The 20,845-nt window shown below is 44.2% G+C and overlaps 1 protein-coding gene across 17 annotated transcripts in view; it reads left to right on the forward strand.

Moving 5' to 3' along the window:
• The window catches only part of AOPEP (aminopeptidase O (putative)), a 348,074-nt gene that overhangs the window by 73,529 nt on the left and 253,700 nt on the right, over window positions 1-20,845 (forward strand). For 16 of the 17 annotated variants that reach the window (XR_004424616.1, XR_004424615.1, XR_004424614.1 and 13 more), the window contains 2 exons: window positions 2,285-2,441; window positions 9,977-10,222. Coding sequence is in view for 14 of the 17 variants with exons in the window: in XM_033122522.1 (XP_032978413.1) it covers window positions 2,285-2,441; window positions 9,977-10,222 (403 nt within the window). In the remaining 3 variants the exon portion in view is untranslated. The remainder of the gene's footprint in view (window positions 1-2,284; window positions 2,442-9,976; window positions 10,223-20,845) is intronic. The other variant, XM_033122525.1, reaches the window with a different exon arrangement.

Consider the following 20,845-nt stretch of genomic DNA (forward strand, 5'->3'; position numbering starts at 1 on the left):
CCCTGAGTTCTGAATTAGTTGAGAGACAAAGAAGCCAAGCATATTGAGACCAAAATCTAGCCTTTATTATTGATTTTTACTCGTAAAGCACTTTGAAAATTGTCATGTTAGGTATGCTGGCCTTAATGGGCATGTTAATATTTTGACCCTGAACATGACGTCTTATCCACTCACTGACCAAATTGGAGGATCACTGGCCACGCCGTGAGTGTTTAACCCTCTAAAACTTAAAACAAGAAACAGGAATACCTCCTGCAAAGAAGTTAGTAAGGGACTAACAAAGAGAGGCCAGGGGTGTTACTGTAATGGACCATGAGGAGCGGCGGGCCGAGTTACTGTCATGGAGCATGAGGAGCGGAGAGCCTAGTTACTGTCAGCGACCATGAGGAGCGGAGAGCCGAGTTACTGTCAGGGACCATGAGGAGCGGAGAGCCGAGTTACTGTCAGGGACCATGAGGAGCGGAGAGCCGAGTTACTGTCAGCGACCATGAGGAGCGGAGAGCCGAGTTACTGTCAGGGACCATGAGGAGCGGAGAGCCGAGTTACTGTCAGGGAGCATGAGGAGCGGAGAGCCGAGTTACTGTCAGGGAGCATGAGGAGCGGAGAGCCGAGTTACTGTCAGGGACCATGAGGAGCGGAGAGCCTAGTTACTGTCAGCGACCATGAGGAGCGGAGAGCCGAGTTACTGTCAGGGACCATGAGGAGCGGAGAGCCGAGTTACTGTCAGGGAGCATGAGGAGCGGAGAGCCGAGTTACTGTCAGGGAGCATGAGGAGCGGAGAGCCGAGTTACTGTCAGGGAGCACGAGGAGCGGAGAGCCCAGTTACTGTCAGGGAGCACGAGGAGCGGAGAGCCCAGTTACTGTCAGGGAGCACGAGGAGCGGAGAGCCGAGTTACTGTCACGGAGCATGAAGAGCGGAGAGCCGAGTTACTGTCACGGAGCATGAGGAGCGGCGGGCCGAGTTACTGTCACGGAGCATGAGGAGCGGAGAGCCGAGTTACTGTCACGGAGCATGAGGAGCGGAGAGCCGAGTTACTGTCACGGAGCATGAAGAGCGGCGGGCCGAGTTACTGTCAGGGACCATGAGGAGCGGAGAGCCAAGTTACTGTCATGGAGCATGAGAAGCGGAGAGCCGAGTTACTGTCAGGGACCATGAGGAGCGGAGAGCCGAGTTACTGTCACGGAGCATGAGGAGCGGAGAGCCGAGTTACTGTCACGGAGCATGAGGAGCGGAGAGCCGAGTTACTGTCACGGAGCATGAGGAGCGGCGGGCCGAGTTACTGTCACGGAGCATGAGGAGTGAACTGATTTATGCTAATGGAGCATGAGGAGTGGAGAACTGTGTTCTGTAGTGTGAGGCAATATCAGTTCCCCTTAAGATAGCCATCTATTTATAGCAGATGCTCGGGGAGGAAAAAAAAAAAGATATTAAACCAGGTTGTATGACACATTCACATTTCAGAAACATTATAATCATTTCCCCATCTTAGAAGTAACGAAGTATAGTGTTAAGAGTTATCAATCATTTGTGACTTTGGTAAAAGCCTTCTCTATGGTTTGGACTAAGTGGCGGGCACACCCTCAGCTGGGGTGGGGAGCCCCAGCTGGAATTCCAGCCTTGTTACAACTAGCTGGGAGTCCTTGGCTCCACAGAACCTCTCCAGGCCTGTTTTTCATCTGCACAATGAGGAATGGGGGACCAGCCCAATATATTAACAGATAAAAAGGGTGAGAGTTGTAAGATCTGAACTTGCACAGCTAATTAGATTTGGGACTAAAATGTAGGTATCTCCCTAGTCTCATTGCATTCTACTATATCTATTTTAGATGGACTTGAATGTAGACAAAATAGTTTAGCAGACTAGAAGTGATCAGTCCTTCATTCATTCGTTTATTCAGCAGACCTTTTTTTTAATGCCAAGTATTGTTCTGGGCGATGAGGATGAATAAGCTATGTTTTGTCTGTATAGCAGCATACAGCCTGTGCCCTTATTGTTTGCAGCTATTAGTGACCACCACCCTTTATTTATAGCCTCACTTGAAGGGCTCTAACTGATCCCTGGGAGAGATCCAAACCTCCTTGGCTGCCCTGAAACTATCATCCCTCTTACGCTTTCCCTGAAACCTGGAATAGTGCCCCTTCAGTTGACATGACCCACCTCCAAGAACTGGCTCATACCGTCTTCGAACACAGGTTTTTTCAAGTGCCTAAAGAGAAAAAATACAGAGTAAGGTCCAGAGCCATGCATTGGCCTCATTATGGTTTTTCTCTTTCTGTTTATAGGGCGCTCAAGCTGGCATTACTACGTAACCATGCCAATGCCAGCCTCTACCTTCACAATTGCAGTGGGATCCTGGATAGAAATGAAGCCAGAGACCTGCTCATCGAATGATCTGGCAGCAGAGAGAAGATCCGTCTCACCTTCTGATGCTGACTCCGGGTTTGTATTTGAACTTGCTGAAAAACCAACACTTGAGGGAGCAGAATGATGCATTTATTCCAAGCATTGGGAACATGAGTCATCCCTGCTGAGAAACTAAACCAAAATATGATTAATCAAAGCAGGAAAAGCCCTACTGGGAGGGAAGGAAAGGTGAAAGGCAGAAATGTGGGCATATTGTTTATGCAGAAAGAACGAGAAAAGAAAACAAGTATATATGAAATCCTCTGTGAAGTGAGGTGAAGTGAAATATTTTTATGTGTTTAGGTAAGTTAACAGAATCTTCAGATTCAATACTACCCCTCTCTCTGCACCTTTTAACTTTTCAGTGCTTATTTGGTCATAAACACAACCTAATAAAAAGAAGTTGCTTGTCTGATGATTCCTTTGTAGGCCACTGTGCTGTTTTTTGGTTCCAGTGACTGCCGTTAGCAGTGTATTTGTAGGGGCGGCCTTCCCTCAGTGTGGGCTCAGCCTCCTTGGTCGCACAGGACACACGGAGGTTGGCGCGAGGTCTGGCTCAGGGCTCTGTTAGCTTCAGTAGCAATTCCTTCTTTTTCAGGACGGGTCAGAGAAAATCAGTTTAAAGTTTTTAAAAATTAGTGTAGTGTAGGCCATTGGATATTCATTTGCAGCCTTCCCAGATGTTCAGCTATTTTTTGCTTTGAGAGCCAAAGGGGGCAGGGGAATGCATGTCATAGGCACGGAGCTTGCTGATCATGCGGTGTACCATCACGCTTCACTCCTGGGACTTTTACACTCGGCTCAGTTTTCCTATTTACAGGTAGTCAGTGAGTCGGTACCTTCTGGTGGAGACTGTCCAGAGTCACGGGACAGGTTAGTTCATCCTTGAAAACCGAGTAAGATTGGCCCTTAGCGCCGATTCCTTGATGTTGGTTTTGTTTTGCCAATTGTTGCTTTTGCTCTTTCTGCAGTACTGTAGTGGTTGCTGTTGTTAGGAGATAAAACCGTTGAGCCCTCCCTTATGACAGGCCTGTCTTATTGCCTGCATTTTGCTTTTTGAAGGAAGGGAGGTAATGTTCGCTTCCTGCTCAGTTACTTGCCTATTTTGGACTACCTTCCCTGAGCTGTGTAGGGTATCCTAGATTGCTTATTGGATTTTACTTATGCTCCCTCGAGAGAAGACGAAAATTGTGGACAGAAGTGACATGTCGCTTTCACATGGGACCATTTAGTTGCTTCTGAGACCCTCTAGTGCTCTCTTCCCCCACCCCTGACATCACACAGTAGGCTTCTTTTCGCAAGTCCAGGGACAGGCCGAATTTCTGAGTAGGGAGGGCAGGTACCCTGGAGAGTCACTTGGATCCACAGTGGGCTTGATATGAGCAAGAAATAAACGTTTTCGTGTTAAGCCGTCGAAATACAAGGAATGTTTGTTATTGCAGCATGTCCTAGCCTATCCTGAATTGATGCAGAAGCCATTAGATGTTTGAAGTCAGGGAAAGTCCTGATCTAAATGTCATCTCGATTAGTCCTGAGGATAAGCCTGTAAGATAGATAGGCTTTATTACCTCCATTTTATAGATAAAACAAAGATACCGAGACTTCAGGCAAGAACATGTTCATGTTCATAGCCTTACTGAGTAATAGCACCTGGATTCATGTTTAGGCTCAGCCTCCTAAAAGAGGTGATTCAGAATCTTACCTGGGGACCTTTAAAAACTGTGCATAACATCCACGCCTCACCTGGAGTCTGAGCCACCTTCCCACCTGGAGAGTCGGCGCCATGATTGAGTCACTGTTATTGAATGGAATGTGTCATGTCAGAACAGAAAACAGGAGTCGAGAGCGCTGACTTTGAGCCTGAAGATGCCATCCCTATTGGTTGGGTATGTTTCTTTGGACAAAGCCACACTTTCCTTCTCTGTAGAATAAAGACTTTGCTTGGGATTCTCTAATTCTTCGTGGTGAGGAAGCACTCTGCTTTTCACCTAGAGCCTCAGGGCCATTGTCTGTGAGAGGAGGTATGTAGTTGAAAAAGTGCTTTCAGAAGGCTAGGAGAAGGCAAAGAAAGAACTTTGTCATTTTGTCCTTCTAGCCATATTCCCAGAGATCTGAGGTGAGAGAGTGGGCAGCACCCATTTCCTATGTGCTGTCTCTGCTGTCCAGAAGCAACTGAAATGACTTTTCATTTTCTTGTATCCGTAGTTGTGAAGGGAGAAGCCTATGGCCAAAAGAAGTAGGGATTCTGGGAAGATCTCTCTGAAATCCCTGTTGGAGTTTAGGGGAGAGAGGGTAAATATGGCCCCTCTGTTGTCTTCCTGAGTTGAGAAACAGGAGAACACAATAAATGTTTTACAATAGTAAATAAATGTTTACTCATAATAATAGTAAATAAATAGTATTGACAGAAGATGGACTGAGGGAGTGCTCTGGTCTACAGGGTTAATGGGCTTTCTAATACTCCGTTTCCAAATGAGACAAACTTCCCCACCGTTAACCACCCAGCTGGGCCACTGCCAGTCTCCACAATATAGATGCCCACAGCCTGCCTAACAGCCAAAGAGTAGCCCCTCTGTGGGCAAGCAGATTCAAAAAGAGAAGGCCCAGAGTTGCCCAGCCAAGGAGATCCGCTGGAGAGAGAGGTCAAGGACACCACTGCAGGGAAGCTGGTCCTTGTATGGAAACGTGAGGCCCAGGGGATGGAGTCCTCCCACACTGCCTTCCATGTCTGACATGCTATGACTAAGTTTTCCCTTCATTTATCACTGTGCTTGTCCATCAGAAAGGTACTGCTGATAAAATAATAGCTTACATTTGCTTAATCCTTCCCTGGCTGCGTGCTTCATGTGTGCTGTCTTTAGTCATCAGAGGGTGGCTTTGTGTTTTTATCCATTAAATCTCTGGCTCCACGCTAAGTTTGCCAACAAAGGTGCTCTGAAGTGCCAACTGAAGTGGTGTTTTCGGTTATGTTCACATCTGGTCCCCTTGCCTTCCCCCACCCCCCTTTGTACTTCAAACCTTCCTCAAACCACTAGTTCAGTTCACGTAAATGTAACTTTTACAGGGGCCGCCTATACCACAGGCTTTCATTTGCCTCAAGTGTTCATCTGGGTCCCAGAAATTTGGCCAAAGCACTCGCCACCGAACTTTTGATCACTGTTCATATGGGCTGAGTTACACAGAGAACAGTCCCTCTTCCAGCTCCAGTTCCTCACACCGTCCAGCCCACACCGGGTGAGCATTTTAGTAAATATATTAGTTGTAAGACATTTAGGTAAACTGTTGAAAGTTTATTAATTTTATTTGGCTGCCACATAACCTTCTTCGGCCACAAGGGAATCTTGGCATTATGTTTAACCTCTCACGGCCTTTGTTAAAGCATTACCTTCACTTTGGGGCCACACAGTTTAAGCAGGACACTTGGATAAAGTCCAGAGAAGCTCAGCAAAAATGAATAAAAGCATGGAAATTAGGCACCACGAAGCATGGAAAAGCATGGAGAGCCACTGAGGTTGCTAGTCCTTGAGAAGGGCAGATTTGGTGGGGAAAGAGGTTGTCCTGAGAGATGTGAAGTCAATGAAAAGTTCCCTTGTGGACCTTGGACGATGAGGTCCTGTTTCTTTCTCTTTGAAAGCCTAGAAAAGAAAGAATGGTGGCTATAAATCATAGGGAGAAGAAATGCCGGTTTCTAGTACACCCTTCACTGAGAAAGGAGCCTTTGCATAGTTTGGTTTCTGCAGCCCTTGCTGCCCCAGGGTATTCCGGCTCTCGACCGACCTCTTATCACACATACCTCATTTTGCTTTGCAATGTACTGAACACCCTAAGAAAACACATCCAGCTTTCAGACACTACTGCGTCATCGTGTATATTGATGTCGTTGTCAGCAACGCCTTGGGGGCTGGTGAACAATTGTGATGTTTAGCAGGCATGTACTCTGCTTGCTAAAATATGTTAGTAAATTGTGTAAACATCTTACTGTGTCACTGAACTTACCAGAATTTACAATTTTTTCTTTCCAAACACTGTAAACTCCTGAAAGGTGGGGTCGGAAATTTATTAACATGTGTGTGTGCAGCAGCACCCTGTGGGGTGCATTCACTAACCAGAATGCAGGATATACCATGTTTCCCCGAAAATAACACCAGGTCTTATATTAATTTTTGCTCCAAAAGACACATTAGGGCTTATGTTCAGGGGATGTCATCCTGAAAAATCATGCTAGGACTTATTTTCCAGTGGGTCTTATTTTCGGGGAAACACGGTAGTTACTGAATTGTCAGGTTGAACCAAGGGAGGGGGTGCAAAACAAGGATATGCATTCCCAAGGGAGACTTACCAGCAATTTCGTTTAAACCCACGACAGGGAAACATTTGTGTCAGATGGTTTCAGTACAGCCCTGTCTCGAAACAAGAAGATGGCTGAAGGAAAACCTCTTGAGGCAGTTTCCAATCTTGTGATTCTGAGGAAAACACAGTCACTCTTACTCCTCGGAGAGACCGCTTATAAAATAATTTCAGCCCAGCGTTGTGCTCTGCTTCCCGTCATTTACCAGCCTAACATATATCCGCCCTTCTCCTCACTCTTGGCAATATTAATGGGCAGTATTGACAAGGAGGAACAGAAAACTGAAGAACCAGAGAGCAGCTGAGCTCAGCTTTGAGACAACTCCAGGAGCCACATTTACTTCAGAAGCACAATGAAGTATGTGGAGAAGGAGTGTCAGGAGGGAGGAGTTTATGGTGACTCACGACGTCATGGACAGTTCTTATTCCTTAGGAATGTTGTGCGGAGTAAGTGGGAAAGTGTATATAAAGTGTTCAGAACAGTGCTTGGCACATAGCACATGTTTAATAAGTGTAAGTAGTAGTTGTGGTAGCAGTTATTAGTGTTACTATTCTTATTAGTGTTACAGATTGTTATTAATTAACAATCAAATATTATTATTAATCTTTACTATTAAAATGCTTACTCTAATGACAAGTCTGGCACAAGGAGCAGCTATTTACAAATGCTTGATTTGTTGCTAATATTGAGAGCATATTGGAGTAGGCATATACGTTTACAAGGGTTTGTAACTGAAGGTTAGTCTGAAGGGAAGATAGAGGATTGGAGTCAACATTGGTCTGTGGAAGACTATTCAGTATTCATGACTTTATAAAAGTACAGTATTCCCTTACCGCTTCAGGAACGTAGCGATTGTATAAAGGGGGCTCATGTGGTGAGTTGTCATAGAATCACAGTGCCAGAAGATACCTTAGAAACCATTTTAGGCTTTTTGTTTGTTTTTAATACAAAAGAATTCACCGGTCTTAAGTGTTCGGCTTGATGAATTTTTGACGATTGTAAACACGCTAACACATATAGAGAACATTTCATCACTCCAGTCAGTTCCCTCACACCCCTTTCCAATGGATTCCTCCCCTCCCCCAGCAGCCTGTTCCCGTGAGATCTTGGCAGAAGTGAGGAAAAGAGGCCCCAGGACTGAGTCGCTCTCCTCATGTCCCAGTTAGCCAGTTGTACTTTCCTGATCCCCACGTAGGAACCAGAAGCCCCGGTGGCCTCCCTGATGCCGTTTCCATTTTTATTGGAAGCCTTAATGGTGTCACCTGCCCATAGCTTGATAGCCTTAAAGTCCTGCATTTTCTCCGAGGTTTTGATTATGAAAAATGGTGCTAATTCACCCAACCGGGGAAACCTTTATTACCTTGGCTAGTGCCATTCATATCAAGAGAATTCAACTTGTTTTTTTTTCTCTTGAACAAATTGGCTTTTATGGTATGTCTTTGGCTATGTCAAACTATTCTCTAACTTTTAGGGTACCTGGCTGCAAAAATAGTCTTGCTTCATGATGGGTTTCTATTAGGTTGGTGCAAAACTAATTGCGGTTTTTGCAATTATTTTTAACCTTTTAAACCGCAATTACTTTTGCACCAACCCAATAGGCCAATGGAATGCCTCTTTGCAAAATTGTGCTTTGATAAATAGAATTTAAACTCATGCCCCAACTTTGTCCTGAAAATGCCTCTTCACTTCTAATTTCTCCATTATAACATGCTCTGAAAGCTTTCCAGTAAAGAGTACATGCTTAAATTACTATAGCACATTATATACCTATGTAAATACGTTAGGAAACAGTATTGTGGTGATTAATTCAATAAATGGTGTTTTTCACTTTGTGAAACCTTTGAATACATTGATGCTCCAGCACAGTACTAGTCATTATGTGGACACTGCAACCTTTTTAGTTAAATGTTTACCAACAGGTACCTTTACTCACTTTCTCCATAAAGCAAGATCATCAATCCTGGGACTTCAGCTAGCATTCAGTGTCAGTAATTGTATTCTTCCTGTCACCTTATCCTGGTAGAAGTCTTTATGGGTCTTTACCCATTATTTTCACCCTCAACTGTGATGAAACATCATTAGTGCTGGAAGCTGTGTTCCGTGTACCACACTGGACCACAGTGTGGAGGGTGAGGCTTATCTCCATAGCTCTGGGGATTTCCTTGGGCAGTGCTGGTCCTGGATGGTGAAGCGCTGGTCCTGGATGGTGAAAGGCACTTCAGAAATTTGGAGAGGCATTATTGTTGCAGTCTGCCCATATTGGTACATACCAGTATTTTAAGGTTTTTCAGTGTTCACTGTAAATCTAACAAGCCCCTATAGTCAGAATTATAATTTGTAAATTAAAAGTAGAGGGGCTTTCCATTGTGTTTCAATAAAGGACGTGTTAACAGGCGAAAAAAGAGAGTTCCCTTTAATGTCAGTTTCTTTGGGTAGATAAGTTCTCTTGAGGCCTGTGAGTCAGATTCTAGGAATTCTGTTTCAGCTCCACCTTTTGACAGAATAGCTGAACGTGGTATGGTCAGATGGTGCGGGCTGAGCTCTGACCTGTTTCCTTAAAAGGTTAAATTTCAGTTAAATTTGTACTGAAAGTGGATTGGGGAAAATATCGTATCAAAAGTATCTCTGTATTCCTTAACAGCAACATAACACCTGGATTACTTTTTCCAGGTAGTAGAAGATTGTGCTCTTTCGAAAAGTTGGAACCTGTACTGTCATTTCGTTCATTGCTGTCTACTTGAGCCCCGATCTTTTATGCTAGGAAATTCCAGAATGGGATCTTTATTTTGGTTACACCATTGCCTCTTTTCTGAGTTACGAATCGTCCCTGATTTGGAGACGATTTTGCCCGTGGTGATATTTGAAAGCACATTTCTGAGGGCAGAAATTGTTTTTTGTTTTGGCAGGAGGTTGTCTGGTTGTTTTGAGTCTTGAGGCTTTTGTCCCCTGTTTAGTCTAAAACAAGACTTTCCTACTTTCACTTAGGTTAGATGGAAACTACGTGATGGATGGAGCACATAAGTAAGTATGTTGACCTGTAGTTCTTCACCACTGCACAAAAATAGACAAGTGAAGAACACAGATAACTGTCTTTGCTTGTGAGCCTGTCTGAACTGCCACCTCCTAGAAGTCGGCCGTGTCTGTGAGAGTTCCTCACTCCATGGCGAGACGAATAAACCTGGTTTACCATAAAGCGTATCTACTTATTTTGTGTTGTTCCCAGGTGTGTTGGGGTTTGTTGCCATATGGACTACCCCTGCCGCTTCCAGAATGCTTCTGCCGCCATCCAGGAGATCATTCCCCATCGGGTCTTTGCTCCAGTGTGCCTCCAAGGTGCCTGCCAAGAGACCCTTCTGCCGCTGGTCCCTCCTTGCCTCTCAGCAGCACACTCTGTCCTGGGAACACACCCGTTCTCCAGGCTGGATATTCTCATCATCCCTGCCAACTTTCCAAGCCTGGGGATGGCCAGGTATGTTGTTCTGTTGTGGCACGTGGAGAGAATATGCTTTGAAAAATTCTTGGATTATTTCTTGCTTTACTTGAGCTCTGTCAGAGCTGTCATTTGATTAGGATGGAAGGGTCACGATGACTGGTACTTGGACATCTCATTGCTGCCCTGAGGGACAGTTTGTGCATAGACTCCACCATGCACAAGCCTTTGGGTGTCTTGGCTCAATTCAGCTGCCTTAAAAATAAAATCACATTGTTGCTGGGATAGGAACACATTGTGCCTTCAAAGTGATGTATGTTGGATTGTGGCTGATCAGTGTCTGGTTAGCTTAGGTGGTGAGAGCTTAATGCTCATGAGCCCAAGGTCATGGCTCTGGGCAGGGTGACACAACTTGGTTCCAGGGCCATAGGCTGCTTGCCTAATCCTGACCAGCTGTCACATCCATTCTCACCATTGGTCACAAGGGCAACAACTTGAGAGCCCCAGTGTCAGAGAGACTGTGGATGGATCGGTGTAAATCCATCACCAGAAAAACAGCTCAAAGCAGATGGCTTACTGGGAGTGGGGTGAGGGGAAGACAGGGACTTGTCCCGCTACTTTTTTTTAATAAAATAAATACATTATTCTTGTCTCAATTTAGTTCCTATTGAAAATCAAGACCTGCAAGTTGAACCTTTCCCTATATATTATTTACACCTAAAATTCATTCATTTGTGCCATTGTTCATTTAGTAATAGGTAGCAGTGTTTCACTCAGCATTTTACTTGGTATGTACTCAGGAGTTTTCTTGGTTATATTTCTGTTTGAAAAATCTTAATCATTAACAGTGAATATGCTTGACTAAGGATGGGAAAAATAAGCTAATCAAAACATGTGACTTCAAGTTTTTCCCTGTTAGTCAAGGAAATTCCTGCTGCCAATTAAGTTCCATGCTTTTGAACAGCTGTCATTTGTGGTCTTTTACCTGAAAACTGCACACATTCTTAGTAAAACCCATGAGTAGAAAAGAACTGACCAGAACATTTGCTTTTGATCTTTACTACATACGTATACTTTTAAAAAGCTGGCTGCCTTAATCCTTGAGGAGGTCTGAGAAAGTCATTTAGACTGATTTTTATCCTATATTTATGAAGATAATGGGAATGTAGAAACTAGGATAATTATATATATTTGGTTACATGCATCATATAATTGTCTTGGATGTCTATATATAGAATTTGTCTTAACAAGGGGGCTTCTCTGGTCCCTTTGAAGAGTCTGCTGGACTTAATTTAAGCAGAATTATTGGCAAAGAAAGGGTCGTTCATTAAATGTTTCTCATTTGTACAGTTTTGCGGGGCCATGTTTATTTGGGAGTTTTTAGCACTTTATGAGAGTTGCAGTTTTTCAGGGCGTGTTTGCTAACCGTTCCAAGTTCTGACCTGAGGGAACCAAAGGCAGAGTATTTTTCCTACAGAGGACCTTATTTCCTATAGCTCCTTCCTGACACCAGTCTGCCAAAACCAGGATTTGTTGACCTGCAAGCCATTCTGTAAAGCTTCTCTTTTCAAGTTTGCAGGCCCAAGCAGGTAACCTGTGTGTTTGCTGCTTTTAGAGATATTTAAAGTGATTTAAACATGCCTACCTCTGTATTTTTAAAGCAATAAGCCTAAGAACCCTAAGGCCAAATGGTACCAGGCACAAATGTCAAAAAATGTGATGGTGATAATATCTTAGGAGCAATAAGACCGCTTTTATGCTTAAAAAGAGTAGAACCGTACATTTAAAAATTTGTGGTTGGTTGTCAAATATCATTTATTTTCCATTTTTCCCCCTTTCTTTTTAGACTGTGGAAATGGTCTGCCCTGTCCTAGATATTTTCCTGGGCTTAGTTACTGTTCCCTGCATTTGAGTCATGGAGGGGGGATTGTGGTCTCTTCCCCAGCCATTTGGGGGTGGGGGAGTTCTCTGTCTGCCCTGACTCTGACCTACATTGATTCCACTTGCTTGGCATGACTCTCGGGATCCCAACATCTTGAGCCATGTGGGACCGAGTGGGGTTTATGACTCAGTTGGCCACCGGGACCCTGCTGCCTTACTCCTGGTCAAAGCAAAACTGGCACAAAAATGACACTCTTCCAGTTCACCTCGGTGCCCTAAATAGGAACAGAGAAATCCCAAGGCTGGTAGCAACCGTCTGGAAAGACCTCCACACTGAAACTTGCCATTGCCCTGTTAGTTGTTATGCACTAGAGATCAAAGGACTTCTTGGTAAATTAAATGGTTCTTCCTTCCCCGAGTCCACATTTTATAAACATGTATGCAAGATTATAAATTCCATACCTCTGCACTTCTTTAGTGATTAGGTCTTAAACCTAATGAATACCATTTTATACCATTTTAGCATTCTTTTTTTAGTAAATGACATTAAACATTCCCACATGAGCTGTAATGGATAAATTATTAATAACCATGTTAAAGAGTTTTTAAATTTTTGGATGATATCCATAATGACTGCACTATATTTTAAATAGTACATATCATGGGTTATCTGAATAATCTTAAAACTCTCCCTCTGAGTCTGTTTTTGAGCCTGATTCTGATATTTCAGTGAAGTGGGTAAAAACACATTTGTACAACTTGAATGTAGGAAAATGGCAAATCAATTTATAAGAAGGTGAATGATACGTAGTAGCTAGAATATCGATCCTGCACTTCATGATTTTTGTCACCTATTAATATAATAGGGCCCATTACCTGTCAACACACCCCCTCCAATCCTTTTTTGAATCACTGCTGCAGGGAAGAGATGCTTTCATTCTATTCTGATTCTGAGAAAAATCACCAGTTTGTCTTTAAAACACTACTGAAAGTTCCATTCCCATACTTTTCTCATTTAGTAAGTGTGGGCTTTCTGTATTGTTTATTTTTCCCTTCCACGCAGGCTAAATCTGCCATATAAGGAGCTGTGGAGGGTACATTTCTTGGATTGTATGATATGATGTCTATATGAAGATATGAATGCATTTTAAATGGATCTCTAATGTATAGAACAGCTCTCTGTGTGTTGGTATAATTACTGTTCCGCCATTTTCGTTGCATCTTAGTATTTTCTCAGGTGTCTCAGCTAGGGATTGACTAGTAAGCCTAATTTCCTAGGTATTGAGAAATACATGAAAGGAGCCCATCATCATGCTTACACTCTTTGTTATAATAATGATAATGTTAATGGAATAATATCCTGGAACCAGATTTATGACAGTTGCTTAAAAATTAACACCTCAGTCTTACCTCTGAATGTGTTTATAATAAACGCTTTGCTTCATCATTTGTCTTTCAGCAGTTCACAATTACATGTCACGGGGCATAATTAGGCTGGCAGAACTACCTTGCTGACATCCAAATATAGTCTTTTTTTTTTTTCCTGTCTTCTATTTGAATTTCAAGAATCTCCTACAAACCATTTAAGAGTAGTTTTTAATGTATGTTTAGAGCTCTGAGTAAAAAAGCCATGTCTTCTATGGCTCTGCTTCCCTGCTCAACCATTCACAAGTAGTTTCAGTCTTGGTCCCATTGGGAAAACTGGAAAAACAAACACGCAAACAACAAAGCAGCAGTGTGGTTGATGATAGGTAACAAATTCTGCATTGACCTTTTTGTTACTGGTTCTGTACCAGCTTGTCTTGGTCATCTGTTCATTGTTTATTTATTCATTCTTGCAATAAATTTCTATTAAGTGCATACCGTATGCCAGGTAGGATTTAAGATGCTGAGTCTACAAGGATGAACAAGATTGATGAGGTCTCTGTCTGCATAGAACTTACATTCTACTCAGGGGAGTAAACAGTATACATACAAAACAAATAATTCAGATATGTGCTATGAAGAAAATAAAACCAAGTAAGTGATAGAGGGACTTGGGATAGGTAGCACTGTTTGCGTGGGGAGCAAAAGCTTTAAAGAGTGACCTTGGTGAGGAGACTGGAGAATGGGAAGGAGCCAGCCTTGGGACAGTCTGGTGAAGCACCCCAGGCTGAGAAATGAGAAAGTTCAAGTCCAAGGACCCCAAGGTGGGAACCATTATAATGGCCTGGAGGAGCCGAAAAGAGGCCAGTACAGCTAGAGGCCAATGAGCCTTAGAATGGCTTTCCTTCACCCCCTCCTTAAACTCGTTTCAGGAGCTGGGAGAGTCCACGGTCCCTCTAGGCTTGGGTCATCTGAGCCATGTGCACACCAGTATGAGGAAGAGTGAGCGGAAGCCACTAAGAGATGGCAGAAGTGGAGTAGGGATTGTTAGTTCCAGGCAGCTTGGTGTTACGGGGAGACACTTATAAGAGAGGGCAAAACTTTTCTCGGTTTTCTGGGGCCATCAGTACCATGCCGTCTCGTGACAGATTCGTTAGGAGCTGACTTGGCTTAGCAGCGGCTGTCCTTGAGCGGAATTCTCCACTGGGAGGACAGGAGAGCCCCTGGAGCCCAGACTGGCAACTGTCCTTTATGGAGAAGGGCTGAGTCTCAGGTCACCACGTTTCCTCTCCTCAGGGCTGCTGACCGATTCCTTGCAAGCTTCTTTGACACAGTAGGTCACAGGGGCGGAAGCTGTGTTTATATGTTTGCTTATCCTAAATTTTAAGCTTTTAAAAGACTGAACAAAAATAGGATTGATAAATAAAGAGCATAGAGAAATAATCGTCCATTACTTAAATACCTTCAGTGCACTTCATAGTACAGAAAAACTGTAAAGCCTCCTATCACACATGGCTTATTCTCAAAAGATGTGATTGTGCAATAAAAGGCTTCTTCTGAACGCTTGTAGTAGTTCCTGACTGTTGCATGCACAGTTCTCTTAAGTACCTCAATCTGCAAATAAGCGGTGTGCACGTACATGCCCAAGAATGAACGTAATCAGCTTTCCCTCCTCCCCGCCTCCTGGCGTTAGACCGGGTGTTGTCCTGTTTATTCTTATCTCCCAGCCAATGTGTCATAGAATCAGCAAAACAGAACATGCTGGGACAAAGGGCCTCTTGTTTTCAGCCTTCTAATTGTGCTTCTTTCTGCCGGGAAGGAAGCAGTCATAAATTTCTGTCATTATCTTAAATAGCAAGGTTTCACAGCTTTGGGAATTTTTCTTTGCTTGTTCATTGTTAGTTTCTACTTGAATTTTTTGATCCCCAAACCAAACCAAAATACTTTCAAACAATCCTTTAAATGTCAGGGGATGTGACCCCCTGGTTTCAAGGCAGGATGCAACCGTAGTGATTCTTTCCTTCGGGAATCTGATTTGAGCTATAAATTGTTGTACCTTTCTGTTCAACCAGGCTGCCAGCTCCTCTGCTCTCTGATGTGCTGAGGATTTGGGGGACTGTATGTGGGTTTTATTTCTTTTTTATTGTTGTTGTGTATTTCCCAGACTTGAATAAATTCTCAAATTTCTTTCTGCATGGATTGTTTTATAAAATATTTCGAAGGGCATTTTTGACCCTGTTTTCTTCCCAGCATAACTTTCTCTGTGTTTTTTTTTTCAAACAGGTGGGTGTCTGTGATAGAAAGCAGCTCATACCATCCTGCTTTTTGTTCCTGTAAAATTTTAATGCTTTGTGTACTGACACCCCTGCCGTTGCTGTAGGGATGAGCAAACAGAACTCCTGGAGAGTCCCAAGATCTGGGAAGGTGGCTTAGGCCCCCTCCCAGGCATCCCCTTTGGTGCTTTCTTTGTGTTCATTGCTCCATTTTGTTTTCTATTTTTATTTTTCTTCTTGAGAAAATTATCTGACTTTGTTAATTCCTCCTATCTTATAGAGAAGGACTTTCCCCTTCTAATGTGTCCTGGTTCTTTCATTTTTCTTCCTTGAAATAGGAGCTGGTATTTATAAAGTGATGTTCTTCTGGAACTCTGAAAGCCCTTGACCATGATTATTTGGTTAGTTTTGACAAAGCAGGTAGTGAGGAGGCGTGTGTATGCTCCCTTCTTTTCGGCACAGGTGCAGGAGGTTAGATGATGTCCCCAAGTCACTTAGAGCTGGGAAGTCAGAGGGTCTCATTCTGGGATGGCTTGCAGAGCCGGGAGTTCAGACTTTGGCAAGACTGATATGTAACCCTCTCTGAGGTATATGTTTGCTTCAGGGGCTCCCCATGGGAGTCAGGGTGGCATGGAGTCTACTTGAAGATCAGAGGTCACTGTGGGCTCATTTTGAGGCAGCCACAGAATCTGGGTACCAGACAAATTCCTGGCTCACAGGAGTATGTTGGGGCCAGGCTCTCTCTTCTGTTGGAACAGCAGGCAGAGTGAACTCATAGCTTTTGGCTTAGCCAGAATCTTCTTCTTGCCATTAAACAGCTGTGCCGCTTGTCAGATCCAGAAGTAGTATTTTATCATCATTACGCCATGATTCCTCACCTTCTGAAAGATTACGCTTAAGTGTTTTGTTTTCTTTGAACTGTTCTCCACACACATAGACTGACAGTCTTACCTTCAGAGAACACTGCTGGGGCCATCCTTCAAGAGAAGTTGTCAGGCCTTTGAAAGGCCTTCCTGAAGCAATCATCCCTCTACCTACATTTCTAATCTTCTCTCTCTCTATTGATGTCATCATAGGCCCCTAATCTCTTCCAGCCCTTGAATTTGAGATGGCCATTTGGCACTGCCTTAACTTTTTTTCATTGCAAAGAAAAGTCTTTAATTTTTTCCTCTTCCCACTTATTTCTCTACAGAAGCATCATTGCTGAATAGAGCATACAGTGGGTGAAAAATAACAATGGAATTCAATGTGCCAACTTGCCGAATTGGAATATTCCCAATCTTGCAGGTTTTCACTCCTCGGACCACTACAAATAGTCTGAGTGAGCAAATGCTGCTGGCTTCTGGATGTGTTATGTAGGTGTGTGGACATGGAGCGGGGTATGTCTTTCTTGTAAGGCTAGACTCCTTTTGGGGAGAACACCAACTCTAGAAATGGTCCTCAAGCAAGGCACAATGTCTGAGCGGCCCTGTTTGGAGGGAACATTCCATATGTTGTATTACAGCCAGTATGCTGGTGGAACTCACCACATCTGAGCCCCAGAGGCCTGTCTGCATGAAGTGGGTAAGGAAGATATTGCCTTGTAGCTTTATCCACCCCTTGCGTGACATTGGAAGACTATCCCAGCTACCTTTTTCTAAAAAGAAGTGTCCCCTTGAAGAGGCCAACGATGTGAGGAAACACTCATTTAAAAAATGGATTACTTTTTAAAAATTGATTACTCTGTCAGGTTTGTGGGTACGATGCAAAAGTCAACCCTGATTTAATCTGAGTAAAGCTCAGAGTTGAACATGTTCTATTTCTTGGTTAACTCACCACGCTATTTATAGAGATGACTGCTCAGGACGTCTAGACATTGTTCCAGAAGATAGAATGCCAAATCTGCCCTTCACCTTCCCAGTTAGCTTGCTGAAAATAACCACCTCCTCTTCTGACCATGAAATGGAAATCTTAGAATTTCATTTCAGGAGAGTGTGAATGGCACTTGGCTCCTGGGCCAAGACTTGGGGTGGAAAAGGAGCAGAGGCTGCTCTTGCGAGCCTGGTGACCCACCAGTGGGCTTCGGTTTCTCGGGCCAGCTTGCTGGGCTGGAACTATGGTTGGTGGCTCCCAGGTTTTGAGTTGGTCTCCTCGCAGACCCTGAGAACCTACTTTGAGAATGAGTCAGCTGCAGTTTCTGACTTTTATCACGCATGTGCAATTGCTGAGTGTCCTATTGAAAGTTGGTGGTTGGATGGGGCTGGATGGGCAAAGCCAAGAATTCATTCAGTAGATACCTATCAACCGACAGAGGTGATGCATGCTGATGATTCTGTGGCTACAGGAAAATATGAGACCTGTAGCCTGAATCACAGCTTTTTATAGTAGGTTCCAAGGAAGACTAGTTTTGTGGAATTTTAATAATGTGGGAAAAGGAAATAATGTGGGTTAATTAGTTTAGGAAATGAATGGATTAAACCAAGTTAAAAGGAATCTTTATTGGGGGGCTTCTAAGAAAGCCTTTAATATCCTTATTATCCTGATTTAATATCTTGGTGTATATGTGCATCTCAAAGACAGGGCCAGAACATGCAGTATTCACCTAAATGTTGTGCTTAGGGATTCCCCCTTTATAGTGCGCATTTCACAGGACCATTGTGGTCCCCCAAAAACCACCTCCTCAAAACATAGTTTGTGAATTATTCTATTCAGAAATACATTGGAGTCCATTGTACAGCTGGCTGTGGATTCGAACTTTCATTGTCAGTGGCCGCTGGGGACCTGCCTTGTGTCAGGCGCTGGGCAAGGGCCTTGCTTTAGCTCAGTGAGGATGGGCTCACGGTTCAGTGCAGGAGGCCCCACACTTTCCTGATTACACATTTCCTTTTGAACAACCACCCCCTCTGTGTACTTATATTTATTTATAAGTTGTATACATTTAGTATGGTGTTAATATATTATGGACACTATAAAACACACATGAGAATAGAAATATAAAAGGATGAGGGAAAAAACAATTATAAAGGAAGTTCTGTCATGTCTCTGTGCACCCCGGTGGATTAGCTAGTGCCCTGGGATGCCTGCCGCCTCCCGGTCCCACCATGGAGACTCTGATTCAGTGGGTTGGGGTAGGATTCTGGCATCTGGAATGTTAACACATCGTCGCCCAGATGATTCTGCTGCAGGTGGTAGAAAGCAGTGGGTATTTGGTGTGGACAGTGTGGGTATCTCTAGATAGGGAGGTGTCTCCTGGAAAGCTTTCATGGACTCCATACCCTGCCGTCTTCCCTCAGATGAGAATGTCAGACTGAGGACAGGGGAGGATGCGGAAACTCCCTGGTGATGCTTCCTGCTCGTGTTCCTCGTCGCTGGGCCCAGTGACAGGCTGGGATCCCAGGCAAGTCACTGGGCCTCCCTGGCCTAGTAGTTTTTCCTCTGGAAAAGTAAGGGGCTGGTTTAGAGTCACCTGCAGAGTGTTTTAGAGCCCTAACGTTCTTTGATTTAATTGGGTTGGAGTTTTTATTTTGAACAAGGGTGGGGGCGACTCAATTTCGTTCAACTGTTTACATACACGTATATTTTCTTTTTGATGTTTGAAGTAGTTAGATCAGAAGCCTGTGATTTTCTTATACTCTTAGGGCACCTGGGCAGCAGTAGGCATTTAAATTTTAGGCCCTTAAGCAGAAGGTTCAGAAGGGGCGTCTCCTACCCCTCTTTAATTGCAAAATGGATCTCAAGGGCAAGGGCGCCTTCCTTTCCTAATAACTGCCTCTGCTCTATGCACCATGCGTTCCCAACAGCATTCCAAACCCTGAGTCAGGAGCGTGCTCTATGGGTGAACCTCCTTCCTGCAGCCGGGCGAGTTACCTCTCAGCCCCCGGCCCCTGCAGCATCAGAGTTAGCAGCTAACTTCTTCCCCCTACCCTTGTTTTAGCCTCCACATAGCTCCATTTGCAAGCTAATACGTTGCACGTACATATGTTTGAACACTTGTCAGGCATGTCTGCCACTCAAACTGGGCTTTGGTTTAAAACAAACAACAACAGAGAACCCAGAGGGCCGGATGATGAAGACATTTCAGTTGTACCTGCAGGTGGTGGTGTTTTGACCTTGACAGTCAGTTTTAAACGACCTGTCAAGCACCTTTGTGTGCTTCTGGGCACACCCACCTGGAAGATATTACATCCCCGGAGCTTTATGTGCCCCAGCAGGCAGGTACCAAGTCTTCGGATTTTGTTTTCATCGATGGAGGGTTAATGCATGCATGGCAGGACTCTGCTTAGAGGGGCCCAGCTACAAACCCTGTTTTCATTTAATTCTGATGTCTCTTCTTCCTTGGTCTAACCCTCCCAGCCCCCAGGCCTTCCCCCCCATCCCCTCCAGACTCCCCCTACCCCCAATCAGCCTTCCCTGCTCTCTCATCCCCTCTGTTTGGCTTCAAACCATTTCTTCCTGGCTTTGATATCCCCTTACAGAGCTGCAAGCAATCAGGAGATTATGGGACCCAGAGCTCAGCAGGGCACACTGCCTGGTAGGGGGCTCAGGCCCCGGTCCCCAGGCCAGGGCAGGAATTCAGGAAGCCTGGGACCCTCCACCCCACCCCTGTGCCTGTACTGGTGATCAGCGACCCTGGGCAAGACGGAGGGGGGTCACCTCCTCAGCTTAAGTGCTGTCCAGAGGTGTCCTCTTGAGGAATGATTCTGACCTATCCTGTGTGGTCCAGGTTACCTGTGTTGCATCTGTTTGAATTTTATCTTTTTGAACTTTGAGTCTCTCTCCTGCTTTCTGAGGCCATGCAAACTGGTGGCTGGAAGTTGGGGTGAGGAAAGTGAATGGACCAGTGAAAGGAGCCCATTGGATTCAGCCTCGTGCCTACCATTGCTTGGATAGGTGCAAGTTGTTTGAGGAGACAGGTGATGGTTCCTTACCCAGGTAACGCTTCTTCCTTGGCTTTCATGTGTAAGGCCCAAGTTGTTGAAGAAATTTGTACTATATTCCCAAAGGCAGAGATGAGAAAAAGGGTGTTTGTTCTCAAGACCAAATGTGCATCTTATCTTTCTGTAACACTTCCTCCAAAGTCTGAAAGAACTAGGTCCCGATCTAGGCATTTCCCTCTCCAACACTGTCACTACCAGCAGTGGTTTCCAGCATTCAGTTGGCTCAC

This window comes from Rhinolophus ferrumequinum, chromosome 12, assembly GCF_004115265.2.
Source record: "Rhinolophus ferrumequinum isolate MPI-CBG mRhiFer1 chromosome 12, mRhiFer1_v1.p, whole genome shotgun sequence".
Lineage (NCBI taxonomy): Eukaryota > Metazoa > Chordata > Mammalia > Chiroptera > Rhinolophidae > Rhinolophus > Rhinolophus ferrumequinum.